We start from the raw sequence: 16,280 nt of genomic DNA on the forward strand, positions 1-16,280 counted from the left end.
ACACTTCTTCAGATAATAAAGACCGGAATTCCTATATGAACTATGGCTCTCAAGTTCTTAAAAATGTTTTTATCCAAAATTATAGAATGTAGCACATAGAGGTACACAGTATATAATTTTAGCAGTTAGAATAACAATACTACAGTATCATCATTGTAAATACCAGTTGTAATAATAAATGAATTATTATATTTTCTCATGATAGTTGATTTTCAATAATTTTTTCTAAGATAAATGTGTTCCTCCATTCCAGTGACAGCCATGTACGAATGCTTGAGGAGTTTGTCCAGGAAACGATACATGAACACAACAAACTAGCAGCTAATTCAGATCAGTAAGTATGCAGACTAGTTATTCCATTTGAATGCATAATTTTATTGAATTCTGTATTTGTGGTGCTAAAAATGGAATTTGTGAGACCTTTTGGGGCTGTGGCTCAGTGTAAAGCACACGCTTTTCATGCAAAAGCTTCCTGGTTTAATCCCTTGCATCTGTAGAAAGGGGTAAGAGAGCTTTCTGTCTGAAACTCTAAGAAAGTCATTGGCAGGCAATGTGGATATTACTGAATTAAATGGTTCAGTGGACTGAAGTTATAAGACAGCATTCCTATGCTCCTAGGTGAGAGAAGGATGAGAGTGTCTTGCATGGAGTTTGTTTTTACTAAAACCTTATTTTCACCTTTCATTAGCATATTTTACAAGTATTGTGAGAAGCATCTTGTACTCTACGCCCAATCTATTTCCCATGTATTGTGAGATATGGTAGTCAAGTATTCCCTAGTGAGAAAAAGTGGGGCAGATTGTGTGCAAAGCATCTGGAATATTCCTTGCAGTAAGAAATTCTTAGGTATACTACATGTAGTCCATTTGTTTGTTCATGAGAGTAGGTGAGCAAACAAAAGACCAGAGATACCTTATATTTGGGAATGACTCTTCTCTATTAAAAGACTGCACTAAAGCTTCCTTAAGCACATAAAACCACACACTCCTGACTCAATGGAAACAAGAGAGTATATTGCATGAAATCATGTTGCTATCTTATTTGGGAGAATTTGAACAATTTACGGGTTCAGACAAGAAAAATGGGCCATAATAATTTTTGTTAACATTTTTGGTTTACAATTGGCACATACAAACAATATATCTGGCATCATCATGGCCATCTAGTACAAGTTACAAATCTTTAAAATTTAAATTGTGTGTTTTACTTACAGGAAATGGAAGCGTGATCCTGAAAGTATATCAAGAAATTGAAAATTGCAGTGTGTGCTGACTGTACTATACTACAATCAGTGCTTTTGTCTGGCTTCATATTCATGAAATAAGTTAAAAGTTTCTGAATGCTAGGTATTGTGCAGTTGATGTGGCATTACTTCCTTGGTAACAGAATGTTTTGTGCTTTTTAGTCTTATGCAGATCCAGAGATGTGAGCTGGTCTTAATTCACACTTACCCTGTTGGTGAGGAAAGTCTTGTGTCGGATCATCTTAAAAAAGAGGTAAGGCTCTTAAATTACTGCATAACTTTATATAGCACTTTGTGTGTTTAGAATTTTATCTCGGTGTTTATGCTGCATACATGTAAAATTAAATATTTTTTGTTAATAGGAAAATGTTGGTACTGTAGTGGAGTAAAAGAAATGACTTGCCTCCAGCACACAAAGCCCACAATTTACATGGGCATTATGTTCTGGAGTGATAAAACCAAAATCACATATAGTCAAGACACATTGGGTTAAATGGCAGGTGGGATTGCCAGTCTTTTTTCCTGGATGCCTTCCCTTTTCCAGCCTCTTTAAAAAAAATATTTTCATTTTTATTTGCCAAGCACATAAACTCAATACACACAAGTTAAAAGTGCGTAAATTGTGAGATTACCGTAATATGTAAAGATGGGTTTCACATAATCCAGGATTTAATTCCATGCTTTTATACTATCTGCCAGAAACTTATTGGGCTAAAGAAGTTGGCTATCCTTCACCAATCTGACAATGAGAACTTTGCATGAATGGCATCTGTATGAATGAGTGAGTCCTGGAAGAGGGTATAGTTGCAGAGGGTATATTATATAAAAGACTAGGACCACATTTTCAGAGATTTATCTGTGAATATAAGATTATACATTTTAACAGATTGGTCATTCACTAGATTAAAAATTCCTGTTCTTATCTAGATATTCTTACTGAAGTATATGCTGCCATACCATAATTGCTGCTACTGAGTATTCTGTGTGTGTATGTGTGTATTTGTCTTTTTTTAAAAAGCTCTCTCCTGTCTTAACCAGCGAAGTACATAGTGTTCGGGCTGGACGGCATCTGGCCACCAGACTGAATGTTTTAGTACAGCAGCATTTTGATCTGGCTTCAACCACTATAACTAACATCCCCATGAAGGTAAGGTTGTGTCAGCAGCTCTGTGCTGAAGTAGCTGCACCGTTTCTTTTAAATTTGTTTAATGGTTTTAATGTTTATTTAATGATATTTTTACATTTGTTTTTTTCTCTCCATATCATATTTTTTCTGTTTTTTATTAGCCCACATTCAATGTCTGTGACCAGGTTAGTAAATTTTATGAAGGAGAAAAAAAGGATCACAGAACAAAATGACTTTTCAGCAATTCATTCAATTATGAAAGTAGTATTTGTTTTCCTTTATTTTACATAAATGTAGTCTAGTTGGCTTCAAATTACTTTGTCTGTGATTCTTTTGTTTTTAATACATGTGTTAGAAATTTCTGCCCCTTGTGCATTTTAGTGGCATAGTGAGCCTTTCTTTCCTCTGTGTCATTTCCATGCATTCCTTCCAACATAAAGGTGTTTGTAACAAGTAGAAGAAACACACAGGAGTTAAAAAATAAATCCCAAGCGATTTAGTGCTATTTCAGCAAGAAAGGTAGAAACAGGAAAACAATTTTGATGAGATATTCTAAAAAATGTGGCCCTTTACCTGGCTTTGACATTCTCCCTACTAATACTTAGTGTAATCCTATGCATGTTTACTCAGAAGTATATCTCACTGTGTTCATAGGGGCTTACTCCCTAGTAAGCATGTTTAGGATTGCAGCCCTAGTGGGGGGTTTTCTTTTATTATTGGCCTTACTTGGCCCTGCAGTGGCCATTGGAGAAACCTGTCCTCCTTATTAGCCTGAAATTTCAATTATATGTTGTAATTGAGCACTGTTTGGAAAGAACATACCCAGTATTTGTATTGGTTAAAAGAATGCACAAAAGGAAAAGCATTGTAACACTAATAAACAGTGGGGTTTGTGTGTGGTTGTTGTTGTTTTTGCTGAACATTAATTGTACTGCCTGGATTGTGTAACCTAAGGCAGCAGTTACATTTTTTTGTGAATGATGCACCCTGGCCATTTGAATTAAACTTCAGTGAACCATCGCATACAATGTTTTATGTTTGCAAATACCTTGTTTGCAACTTACTGACCTGTGTGCTGCTGCTATGCTTTCTCTTCTTGCCTTTTGTTGTTTCTAGTAATAGTATATATGTTGGGTTCCCTTTGTATTATTTATTCAAAAACAAGTCCTAGTGAATTTCTTTTGCTAATCTGCCATATGTGGTGTTTGCTAATCTGCCTCAACTATTTAAAAGTTGGTGTTTCCTTTTATCTTTTTACCCTTATGCATGCAGTTTGAACCATAGTAGCTGCTAATCCAGCTGTGGAAGCCAGATAAGACTATGTGTGGTTTCTCTTCTTAACCTGAAGTGAAAGAAATCCCCATAAAATGAGAAATGGCTACACTTGCTGATGGTGGTGTTATAATCATAATTACTGTTCATTGCTTATGAAATGAAAATGCTTCCCTGTTGGATAACTTATCTCTGAATGGAAGTGGATGTTGGATCAGTTTTTATATTGCATTCCTACTTAATTTTATGTGTAGAAATAAACAAGGACAAGGCTATTGAATGAACTCACATCTTAATTTGGCACTGGATTTTGAACATTCATTGTAGTTATTTTTAAAAAGTAATCTAAATAAAGTAATTGAAGGATACAAGCGTGTGCTTACTGGAAGTAAGCCTCATTAAACACAGTGGGATTTACTTTAGAGAAAACATGCATAAGATTGTTCTGTTTATGATTATAAGCTGCTAGATCATTAAAGAAGTCAGTAACTCAATAAATTTCCTCAATTCCAACTCATTAATGCTTTCATGTCTAAGTGTTCTTTTTCCTTTTGCAGTCTTATATTGAAAGGCAAAACATAAAATTATCCTTGTATTCTTTTGTTTCTTTTTTAAAACTAATCTTATTTCACACACACACATGTGTGTGTGTGTTTCTTTAAAAGGAAGAGCAGCATGCCAATACATCTGCCAATTATGATGTGGAACTACTTCATCACAAGGAAGCACACGTAGACTTTTTAAAAAGTGGTGAGTAGAACAAATAATATAGATAATATATAATAATATAATCTGAGATATAATATAGTTACAACTGTGGATATTAAGGCTGTTTTGTATTTTGGGACTGCTTTTAGAATTTATGATTTTTTGAAAGCTTATTGGTTAACTTGACAGATTAGAGAACTGGGCCAAAACAAACAAGATGAATTTTAACAGGGAGAAATGTAAAGTATTGCACTTGGGCAAAAAAAATGAGAGGCACAAATACAAGATGGGTGACACCTGGCTTGAGAGCAGTACATATGAAAAGGATCTAGGAGTCTTGGTTGACCACAAACTTGACATGAGCCAACAGTGTGACGCGGCAGCTAAAAAAGCCAATACAATTCTGGGCTGCATCAATAGGAGTATAGCATCTAGATCAAGGGAAGTAATAGTGCCACTGTATTCTGCTCTGGTCAGACCTCACCTGGAGTACTGTGTCCAGTTCTGGGCACCAGAGTTCAAGAAGGACACTGACAAACTGGAACGTGTCCAGAGGAGGGCAACCAAACTGGTCAAAGGCCTGGAAACGATGCCTTATGAGGAACGGCTAAGGGAGCTGGGCATGTTTAGCCTGGAGAAGAGGAGGTTAAGGGGTGATATGATAGCCATGTTCAAATATATAAAAGGATGTCACATAGAGGAGGGAGAAAGGTTGTTTTCTGCTGCTCCAGAGAAGCGGACACGGAGCAATGGTTCCAAACTACAAGAAAGAAGATTCCACCTAAACATTAGGAAGAACTTCCTGACAGTAAGTGCTGTTTGACAGTGGAATTTGCTGCCAAGGAGTGTGGTGGAGTCTCCTTCTTTGGAGGTCATTAAGCAGAGGCTTGACAACCATATGTCAGGAGTGCTCTGATTGTGTTTCCTGCTTGGCAGGGGGTTGGACTCGATGGCCCTTGTGGTCTCTTCCAACTCTATGATTCTATGAACTTCTATGAACTTCTATGGACTTCTTGAACAAGCCAAAACCCTCCTCCAATTTCCCATCTTCAGCTCCATATCCCGTATTGTTCCAAGGGTTCCCAACTGTTGAGTGTGGCTTCTTTGCTGGGATCTAAAAGGCTGGTGTAGGAAGAATAGGTGGGAAAGCTCTATTTACTCAGCAGAACTCTACTTATTGTTCATTTGGATATTTTTTTATTAAATATTTTCTTGGGTTACAAAAGTATGTGCATTGTCTCTGTTTGCAGGTCATAGTCTTTTCTACAAATTTGTTACGTTCGATCTGAGACATTAATGCTGTATGCAGTATAAGGTTAGGGGAGCAGACCCTCTCTCTGGTCCCAGCTGTATCAATTCAGGATTGATACCCAACAATGGAAGGCACACAAGTTGCCTCAGTTATGTACATAATTACAGGTACAGAAGGTGTGAAAAGGAATTTTTAAAATAGGAAAGATGATGCAATTTAAATGTTGAGGAAAACTGAGAATTTTTGGAACTAAAAATAATACCAGGGATCTAGTACAGATATAGCAGTTATAGGGCAGAGTATTGCTTTGAAGATGTCAAAGTAGGATTTCAATGGATTTGAAAGAGTTAATCACCAACAAGGCGACAGGCAAATGAATTGGTTGTGATATTCATTTGCTATTGTATATTGACTTCTGTTATTTTCCGTGTTTTACTAAATTGTGTACTTACATTTATCTCAAATGTTGTTTTGCAGGTGATAATCATATGGGTGGTAGTAGCAAAGAAGGTACATTAAAAGAAACTGTAACTTTAAAATGGTGTACACCAAGAACAAACAGTGTTGGTAGGTGCCCCTTTTCTCTCTCTCTCAGATATGGCCATGAACTGCATAATGCTAACATTATTGTTTCTTCTTTTCCTCCACCTTGCTGTTTTTTGTTGATCATGCATTGCACAGAGTCAGGAGACCTGTGCCACCTTAATATGTTTTAAATATGACAGTTTGATCTTTGTTTCATGACTGAATTCCTATAATATTGTGAGCTTTAATTAAAAAGAGAGAGAGGGTCAAAATAACTTAAAATTATCAGATATACACTGCAGTAAATGAATGTTGAATGGAGACTATGTGAGCTTACATGAAAGCGTCATCTCAAAACGATGTTGAAGAATGTGCAGAAATGAATCATATACGCTTAGAAGTTATTATTGTGCTGGGGAGCATATGAATGACATATTCTTCATGTATGTGTGCACGAAGACCAGTGTTTGCTTTTGCTTTTATACCACTTACATTACCACCAATATCGGTTTTGCTTGTTTTGCAGTGTGGTTAATGTTCATTACATTCTATGGTGTTTAATTTTTGTTTGTTTTATGAATTAGGTATTTTTTTCTGTATTGTAATCAAACTAAAGTTTCTCTTCCTCTCCCCCCCTTTAGAACTTCATTATTGTACTGGAGCTTTCAGAATATCACCTGTAGATGTAAATAGTCGGCCTTCTTCTTGCCTTACCAACTTTCTCCTTAATGGTAAAATACTTTCTGGCTAAAAACTCAGAAAAAATATATTTTATTTTAATTGTTCTGGATTCAGGTTTGAACTCAGAGCTGTAGAATGTGAAATCTAACCTAGTGAGTCTTCTGGAGTGCCAAGGAACTTGCTTGAAGTGCAGGCACTTTGAAGTCTCTGGACTGCCCAGGCCTGGTATGAATAAGAGGAGCCTGACCTCTTGCAGTTGACTGGTCGGCTGTGTAGTGCTTTCTGTTGGCTACACCTTGACTTCCATTTCAAGCCACTGTCCTTAATGATACTGAGCTGATCAAATATCAGTTTTGGTTGTGTGGACATGTGAGCACGTGCGCATGTGCACACACACACCAGAGGCGCCAACTTAGGCCCCTGGTTATGGGTGCCCAGCATGTGTGACGTGCTGATGGCACGTTGTAATGTGACGTCATTTCACTTGGGCCCCCTGGCCTTGGTATCTGACTTCCGATGGTACCAGAAGTCAGGTTCCGAGACCTCACAAGAGCTCGGAAAGCACCTCTGAGGCAAGAGGCCTCGGAGATGGTGTCTGAGGCCTTCTAAGACGTCCAAATTTTATTTCCGGTGCCACCAGAAGTCTGGTTCTCGCAAAGCCTCAGAAAGCATTTTCAAGGCCTTGGAGATGCTGTCCAAGGCCTTGCAAGACGTCAGGCACCCAGAGCCCCCCATACTTGCCCCCCCCCCGAGCATCCTGGCTGGGGCCTTACAAAATGGAAACTTTGTATTCAGTCATATTGTCTGAACATAATATACAAGTGCTTATACTCTTGATAGTTGCATAGATTCAGGAAGTGTAACTTCTGCTTGCAATATCTATGTTGCCTTGCCTAAAATTTGGGCTGCTTCCCACAAAAGATTTGCTTTTGTCTCTGGTAGGATTTCCTTGATTATTTGAATGTGGAAAATGTCTCATTGTGTTAAGAACTCTGGCCATGATGCCATGAGCTGTACAATTAAGTTTGTTCACTTGCGATTCTTAGGATTGTATTCAACTAAATAACTGCATGCTTGAAGGAATTTTGTGAGCACAATGCAACTTCACCCCTCTTCCCAATCTGCTCCTGAAGTTTGGGGGGAATCCAGGGTAGACTGGGGAAGAGAGGGAGGGAAAGTTAAGTTGCACTCACAGAAGTTGTTCTGTGCATACAAGGGTTTAGTTCGATACTGCTCTTGTTTTCTTGAAGCAGGTGTTTTTTTCTCCACACCTTCCAGACAAGCCATAAGCTGCTTTTCAACATTGGCTTCTGCTAGTGTACCAAACAGTCACAAATATAAAATGATGCTCCTGGGTTAATCCCAAGCCTCATTTTAATACCAAGGACAGAGATAGGAACTGTTAGGGACAGAGGTTGGAATTTAAACTGCTTAGGTGTATACCACATAACTGATGCCACTATTTTAATTTCAACATAATGTTTGCCACTCTTAAGACACAATTTCCAAAGCTTGTAAGTTTACTTTTCCAGCAAGTGATTGATATAAATATTTGTTTTAAAATGTAATTTGTGCTTGCATAATCTACTAGCTTCCTCTAGCTCAAGGATATTCTTGGTCAGCTTCTTTCAGTATCAAAAAACTTCACTTGGCTGCTAAGGGGTGGGATGGGCGAGCAGGAGGCAGAAGAAAGAGGGGTGTGGGATCAATTTCAGAAAGTAGGAAAAAAATCTTTTAATAATGCAAACAAATGAAAATGTCCTTTCCTACAAATATTTTATGTGCTTTTTAAAAATACAACTGGATAACCAGGTATCTTGTAGAATTTTTAAGTTAGGTAACTAATGAATCAATTTCTCTTTCAATAGGTCGTTCTGTGTTGTTGGAACAACCACGGAAGTCTGGCTCTAAAGTAATTAGTCATATGCTTAGTAGCCACGGAGGAGAGATTTTTCTTCATGTTCTAAGCAGTTCTCGATCCATTTTGGAAGATCCTCCTTCAATTAGTGAAGGATGTGGTGGTAGAGTCACAGACTACAGGATTACAGTAAATGTCTTTATGTATTTTTTCTTTAAGCCATTATCCTCTCACAGCCACAAAGCTAGGCAGAACCCTTGTGTTAATGACAGGGAAAAAGGAAGCTGGGCCTACTTTTCAAGAAATTTCAAGAAAAAGTGAAACTGATTAATTTCTCCTTAGAGGAATGACAGAATAACCTGGACTTTGAAGGCAACCTTAGTTTTCATCCTTCTGGACTGAAATTGGGGCCACCAACAGGTTTTTGTGGTATCTGGGCAAGCAATAAATGGTTGGTTTTTAAACTTATTTGGGTCTATTATAATTGGAGGTCTCAGTTGTCCTTGGCCCAAAATCCAGCTTTATCGTAGCATTGGTAGCATTAACTATACAGTTGTACAGTGGTGCCCCGCAAGACGAATGCCTCGCAAGACGAAAAACCCGCTAGACGAAAGGGTTTTCCGTTTTTCGAGGTGCTTCGCAAGATGAATTTCTCTATGGGCTTGCTTCGCAAGACGAAAACGTCTTGCGAGTCTTGTGATTTTTTTCGCTCCCCCCCCTTTTTCTAAGTCGCTAAGCCGCTAATAGCCGCTTAGCCACTTTGCCGCTAAGCCGCTAATAGCCGATAATAGCGCTAAGCCGCTAATAGGGTTGCTTCGCAAGACCAAAAAACCGCAAGACGAAGAGACTCGCGGAACAGAGTCTTTTCGTCTTGCGAGGCACCACTGTACCTTGGTTTAAGAACAGCTTAGTTTATGAACAACTTGGATTAAGAATATTGCAAACCGAGAAGTAGGTGTTTTGGTTTGTGAACTTTGCCTTGGAATAAGAATATGTTTCACTTCCTGTTGAGTGTGTTCCATCTGTAAATTGAGTCCCCCCCGCTATGGGAAAGCATGCCTTAGTTTAAGAATGCTTTGGTTTAAGAATGGACTTCCGGAATGGAGTAAGTTCATAAACCAAGGTACCACTGTACAGTACTTCAAGAAATTCCAGTCAACAACATCCATTCTGAAGCTCACAAAACACAACTTTTCTTCTTCACTGTGCCATTTTCTGCAATGTGATCTCAGCTTTAAATAGGTGTTGCTTGAATCTTGAACAACGCTTACAGGATCTGAAATGTCTTCATTAAAAAAAATCTGGTCAATATTTTAGCAACTTAATGTGTGAATGTTTCAAAACTTTTCAAAACTTTGTGCAGCTAAACTTTCCCTGTTGGTAACAACTGTAAGATTTGGCACTGATACTGAAAACTAAAAAAGCCTATTTAAGTTAAGTTGCATGTAATATATGATGATCAGACAGGATATTATAATTGAGCAGTAATGATGAAATGTTGGGAAAGATTCTCATTTTATCTTGCTTGCTTATTTAGGATTTTGGTGAATTTATGAGGGAAAACAGGCTTACTCCTTTTCTGGAACCCAGATACAAGAGTGATGAAAGTTTTGAGATTCCCTTGGAGCGAGCCAAAGATCAACTAGAGAAGCATACGCGCTACTGGCCCATGATCATCTCACAGACTACTATATTCAACATGCAAGCAGTAGGTGACTATGGATTGTTTTTAAATCCCAGGCCTAAACCACATTTTACTTGGTAATAGGCAATTAAATATAGTTGGGAATGCATTATGCATTTAATGTTTGCTTAATATTAATCTATACACGTGGTAGTTTCAAAATGTTACAATATCTCCTCAGCCCTTAACAAGAATACTCTTAAGCTTTTTGGGGGTTCAGGCAATCAAGTTCACTGTTCTTTCTACACCCCCCAAGTTTTCAGGGATATTTCCCCTTCTGGTATTGTGTGGTTTCTAGGGTTCACTGAACATAAGGTAAAGGTACCCCTGCCCGTACGGGCCAGTCGTGTCTGACTCTGGGGTTGTGCGCCCATCTCGCTTAAGAGGCCGGGGGCCAGTGCTGTCCAAAGACACTTCCGGATCACGTGGCCAGCGTGACAAGCTGCATCTGGCGAGCCAGCGCAGCTTACGGAAACGCCGTTTACCTTCCCGCTATAAAGCGGTACCTATTTATCTACTTGCACTTAGGAGTGCTTTCGAACTGCTAGGTGGGCAGGCGCTGGGACCGAGCAACGGGAGCGCACCCCGCCGCGGCGATTCGAACCGCCGACCATGCGATCGGCAAGTCCTAGGCGCTGAGGTTTTACCCACAGCGCCACCCGCATCCCACTGAACATATTCAGTTCTATTTGAGCTGTTTTGTTTGAGGGAGAGATTGCCCCCCCCTTAATGATTTTATTATCATTATTATTGATACTTCTTTAAAACTTGAGATTCCTCCAAGCATGCTGACTCCTCCCTGAACCCATTTTGGCTCCATTTTTGTCAGGACAAGGGCACTGAGCTATTAGATGGAATGAATTTGGGTAAGTGTCTTAATAAAACCAATTTATGGCTTCCTGCCGGTTACTTGCATTGTTAACTCTTCAGCATATAATGATTTCACTGCCATCAAGTTCATGGAGGATGAGGCTCTCCCTTATGGAGTTGCTCTGTCTTCACGGTCAGAGGCTTCAGAATACCAGTTGGTGGAAACCCCATTGGGTCCTGGTTGCGGGTTTCACACAGGAAACTGCTTGCTCACTGTGAGAACAGAATGCTGGACTAGATGGGCCTGATTCAGCAGGCTTTTCTTGTGTTCATGAAAAACATCTGTTTTCTTTTTATCTCATAGGTGGTGCCATTGGCCAGTGTTATTGTCAAGGAAGCATTGACAGATGAAGATGTCCTCAATTGTCAGAAAACAATTTACAATTTAGTAGACATGGAAAGAAAAAATGACCCACTGCCCATATCAACAGTTGGAACAAGAGGAAAGGGTCCTAAAAGGTAAATATGACTTTTTGGTACATTTAACTCAAATTATATTTTGAAAGCAGAAGTTACCCCCTTGCCGCTCTCCTTTTTACTCATTGATTGTGCAGTGCACCACATACATCAAAGGTATTGCATTAATAATTATTTTTTACTCAGAAGCTTGTCCATTCCAGAATAAACTGTTGAAATGAATCTAGAAGTCTTAAAATAGAAGTGAGGATAAATTAGATACTTGAGATTGGAGAATTTGTGTAGATAAGAATCAAATCATGTTGTCTTTTTCAATAGAGATGAACAGTACAGGATCATGTGGAATGAACTGGAGACTCTTGTTAGAGCACACATAGCCAACTCGGATAAACATCAACGAGTTTTGGAGTGCCTTCTGGCTTGCAGAAGCAAACCACCTGAAGAAGAGGAGCGCAAGAAACGGGGGAGGAAAAGAGAAGAAAAAGAAGAAAAGTCAGAGAAAGCAGGAAAAGACTATGAACCAGAAAAATCCTGGCAGGAATCGGAAAGGTGCTTTATCAGTACCGATAGAATTTTATTTCAGGTTTTATATTTATATAAACGGCAGGAGTGACAGGCCAGTTTTCTTTGTCTCAGCACCATTAGAAAGAGTTGATTTTGGCCTGTTCCAAGGAGACTAGCACGAAGCCCAAAGCATGGAATGGGAGCTCTCCAGAAAGTACTAGTATCTTAAAAAAATTGTTCAAGAACCCCCCCCCCCCATCAGCAGAGGGGAGAATCCAGGCTACATCTGCCCTTACCTTTTACTTGAGGTTCATGCTAAGTTCCGAGTATCAAGAAGTGTTTGTGGAATGTGTATTCTGCAATTTGCCTACAAGCATAATGTGCTTACCTCACGAATGTTTGGGTGTTTACACACACTGGGAACTGAAAGGTTAAACTAAAAAAGAAAGAAAAGCTGGCTTTAATTTAAAAAAATACAAATTAAGTAGTTATTCATGCTTCTAAAGTAACAGAAGTATAGTAATTTGCTGTCCATAGATTTAATTCTAATTTCTTCCCAACATAGTGTGTTAAATAACAAGCTCTTTTCAGCGCAAGTCTCCAGCTTTTTTGGCCCATTCTTTGATTCTCTAGGTAATATCATTGTCTCACAACTTACTAAACGGAACTGTTGGCGTTGAAATTGCAGTGGTAATTCTTTTTATTTATTTCCGCAGGTTAAAAGGCTTATTAGAGCGTGAAAAAGAGGAACTAGCAGAGGCAGAAGTAATAAAAGATTCACCTGATTCTCCTGAGCCACCAAACAAAAAGCCCCTTGTTGCAGTGGATGAAATTCCAACCATTGAAAAAACTAAAGGTAGATTTTGAATAAGTGCCAAATAGGTTTTTTTTAAAAAAAGAAAGAAAAAGTTAAAAACTGATTTGAGGTGCATTATCATGTGTGACCTAACATTAAGCTTTCTAAAACAACAACAACAACAACACCCAGTAACCTTGGAGATTAAAAAAATTATTTATAAAGTGTAAAGGTTAGAGTTACTTTTGTGCTGTAAATAACTAGAAAACTTGCTTGTTTGGGTGGAAGAAGAATAACTTCAACAAGACATAGGCCTGTATATCTGCTGGATGCTGCCAATGTTGTTTTAATAAAAGTGAATGAAAGAATCGTATATCTGGGGCTATAGAATGCAAACTATGTTTGCAGGATGCCTTCAGAAGAAGCGACTCAAATATTCTTAAATGTCTCTGCAAAGAAGTACAGTGGTGCCCCGCAAGACGAATGCCTCGCAAGACGGAAAACCCGCTAGACAAAAGGGTTTTCCGTTTTGGAGGTGCTTCGCAAAACGAATTTCCTATGGGCTTGCTTCGCAAGACGAAAATGTCTTGCGAGTTCCTGCAGGGGTTTTTCCCCTCCCCCCCTTTTTCTAAGCCGCTAAGCTGCGTATCTGATAAGCCGATAAGCCGCTAAAAGCCGCTAAGCCGCTAATAGCGCAAATCCGCTAAGCCGCTAATAGCCGTGCTTCGCAAGACGAAGAAACCGCTAGACGAAGAGACTCGCGGAACGGATTCTTTTCGTCTTGCGAGGCACCACTGTACTGCAGTGTAACAAGTGTTCCTGTGGGGAGAGAGGCATGTAAGTGGTGTAGCACAGGGTGGGACAAGTGCTGCACTCCCCTCCCCCCCCCCATGGACTAGGCAGAGGGTGAACGGTGTGATGGCCTAACACAAACATTTATTTGCAACCTCAAAAGGGGTTAATTAAAAAGCTTAACACACTAATTCACAATACCAGCCCAATGTGCTTTTTGAAATGACCAGTCTTTTAAAGACCCCACAAAACTTAGAATCATCAGATTGTGGAGTTGGAAGTGGCCTCAAGGGTCATCTAGTCCAACCTGCAATGCAGGAATTCTCAACATGCTGTCCCCCATCCAATTAGAAACCAACCAGACCAGACAAAGCTAAGCAATGCTCTCAATGGTTAGAGTATTGGACCCCCACTCGGCAATGAAGCTCACTGGGTGACCTTGGGCCACTCACCATCTCTCAGCCTAACCCATTTCACAGAGATGTTGTGAGGATAAAATGGGGAGGAGAACCATGTGACCATCTTGAGCTCCTTTGGAGAAAACGTGGCATAAAAATGTAATGAAGAATAAGAAGAAATAATTTACTAGGCAGTCCCAATTAACACAGGAATATACATACACACTGCTGTATGAAGATTAAGGTTTCTTTCTGAAATGCTATATTTTCTGTACAAAGCGTGTGCTGTTGTTTCCTTTAATTTCCTGTAAGAATCCCAATTTACCATTCAGGAGGTAGTACCTTTCAGCTCCTGATGAAAGATCTTTTGCAAGGAGGCAGGAGAAAACTTGCACAACAAAACAGAGCACAAAAATAAATAGCCTTCAGCCACCCTTCAAATCAGGTTTAGCCACAATCTCAATCCCCCCCAACCCAATTCATTTTCAGCATCATCCTATGTATTGAGTTCAGTGAGACTTGCTCCTAGGTAAACAGGGATAAGATTGCTGTGCCCCCTCAAAAAAATATACCCAGGGCGACAGTGGTGACGCCCCCCCCCCATGCCTTTGAAGGCATGGCAGCAGGAGGGATCCTGTTGCTTACATACTTTCCTGTTCCCCTTTCCCTTTCAGTTTTATGTCTTTGCAAGATAGGAATCGGCATTGCCAGAGGGCTATGCAGAGGAATCTCTTCACCACACATTCTTCCCTCTCATCTTGATGCCAAAGAACTTCCCTAGATAGCTCAGTCATTAGAACTTGAGACTCTGAATCTCAGGGTTGTGTGTTCAAGCCCCAATTTGGGCAAAAGATTCCTGCATTGCAACAGGTTGACTTGGTGACCCACTTGGTCCCTTCCAACTCTACAATCTTGATGCCAAAGAAACTGCCCGCTGCTGCTCTAGAACAGTGACAGGTGGCCTTGCCAGCACAAGGAAAGACCAGACCACATTTCCTCTTCCCAACTCAGTGACCCATTGTTGTGATCAGTTGCTGATCAGGGTTACACTGATAGAACTGCAATAAACATCCTTGTGTCTACAAAATATGACTAAGAGGTGACGGAAATAATACAACTGGCAGAGCTTTTTCACTTAGAGTCAAACCTCGGTTGTCGAACATAATCTGTTCTGGAAGCCCATTCAGCTTCCAAAATGTTTGACAACTGAGGTGCGGCTTCTGATTGGTTGCAAGAGCTTCCTGCACTCAGCAGAAGCCACATCAGACGTTCAGCTTCCAAAAAACGTTGGAAAACAGAAGCATTTACTTCCGGGTTTTTGGTATTTGGGAGCCGAAACGTTCCAAAACAGAGCTATTCAGGAACCGAGGTTTGACTATAATTGTGAAAAATGTCTGTCCCTAGTTATGAAGTGAAATCATTATTGTTTTGTACTTTCATTGAGAAACTAGTGTTGTAAGAAACCAGTTGGGTTGAAGAAGGTCTGGAGGCTCTGTTGTCCCTGTGATAAATTGTACTGATAGAGCTTAATTTTGGATTTTGTCTCTGAATTAAAATGTGGGTTGCTTTTAGATATTCCCTGGTCTGTTAGAAATGAAGGTGCTATTTATCCTGGATCCACTGCTGGTGAAATATGAACAAGGGGGAAATGCTGTGTTCATGTATCTGTAAAATGTATGCTGCTTGTTGTATGAGTTTTTGAATGAAAACTATTGAATGTACTTAAATTGTGTTTACCAAACCTAGGGCCAGTTTCTCTCCTGTCTTTATGGAGCAACAGAATTAACACTGCAAATTCTAGGAAACATCAGGAATTTACTGGTCGCTTGAACTCTGTCAACAACAAAGCTGAGTTATATCAACATCTTAAAGACGAGAATGGGTTTGTACTACTAAATAGCATGTTACTTGAAGTGATTTTTTTTTACTAGCCAAAAACTGTCTGAATATCATATTTATAATTATATCAGTATCATGGAATTCTACTCAGTATTGATCCAGAGCAGATTCCAGCATATAGTTAGCAGAGTAAAAACTTAAACACGTTGCAGCATTCCCAGAAAATAGACCAGAGGTAATTAATATTTGATCCAGCAGAGCTTTACTGCTTCTGAAGGCAAATGAGCATAATGGTCACAAATCCAATACATTCAG

General features: G+C 39.4%; 1 protein-coding gene across 4 annotated transcripts in view; it reads left to right on the forward strand.

Annotated features, from left to right (window-relative positions):
• Positions 1-16,280, forward strand: part of INTS13 (integrator complex subunit 13) — a gene marked incomplete at its 5' end in the record, with an annotated part of 29,069 nt that overhangs the window by 10,534 nt on the left and 2,255 nt on the right. For 3 of the 4 annotated variants that reach the window (XM_079993650.1, XM_079993652.1, XM_079993653.1), the window contains 13 exons: positions 254-334; positions 1,406-1,496; positions 2,262-2,390; positions 2,531-2,554; positions 4,307-4,391; positions 6,079-6,168; positions 6,768-6,857; positions 8,676-8,854; positions 10,203-10,373; positions 11,524-11,678; positions 11,955-12,185; positions 12,857-12,996; positions 15,873-16,008. In XM_079993650.1, the coding sequence (XP_079849776.1) occupies positions 254-334; positions 1,406-1,496; positions 2,262-2,390; positions 2,531-2,554; positions 4,307-4,391; positions 6,079-6,168; positions 6,768-6,857; positions 8,676-8,854; positions 10,203-10,373; positions 11,524-11,678; positions 11,955-12,185; positions 12,857-12,996; positions 15,873-16,008 (1,602 nt within the window). The remainder of the gene's footprint in view (positions 1-253; positions 335-1,405; positions 1,497-2,261; positions 2,391-2,530; positions 2,555-4,306; positions 4,392-6,078; positions 6,169-6,767; positions 6,858-8,675; positions 8,855-10,202; positions 10,374-11,523; positions 11,679-11,954; positions 12,186-12,856; positions 12,997-15,872; positions 16,009-16,280) is intronic. The other variant, XM_079993651.1, reaches the window with a different exon arrangement.

Source organism: Podarcis cretensis (genome assembly GCF_951804945.1).
Source record: "Podarcis cretensis genome assembly, chromosome: 10".
NCBI classification, from domain to species: Eukaryota; Metazoa; Chordata; class Lepidosauria; order Squamata; family Lacertidae; genus Podarcis; species Podarcis cretensis.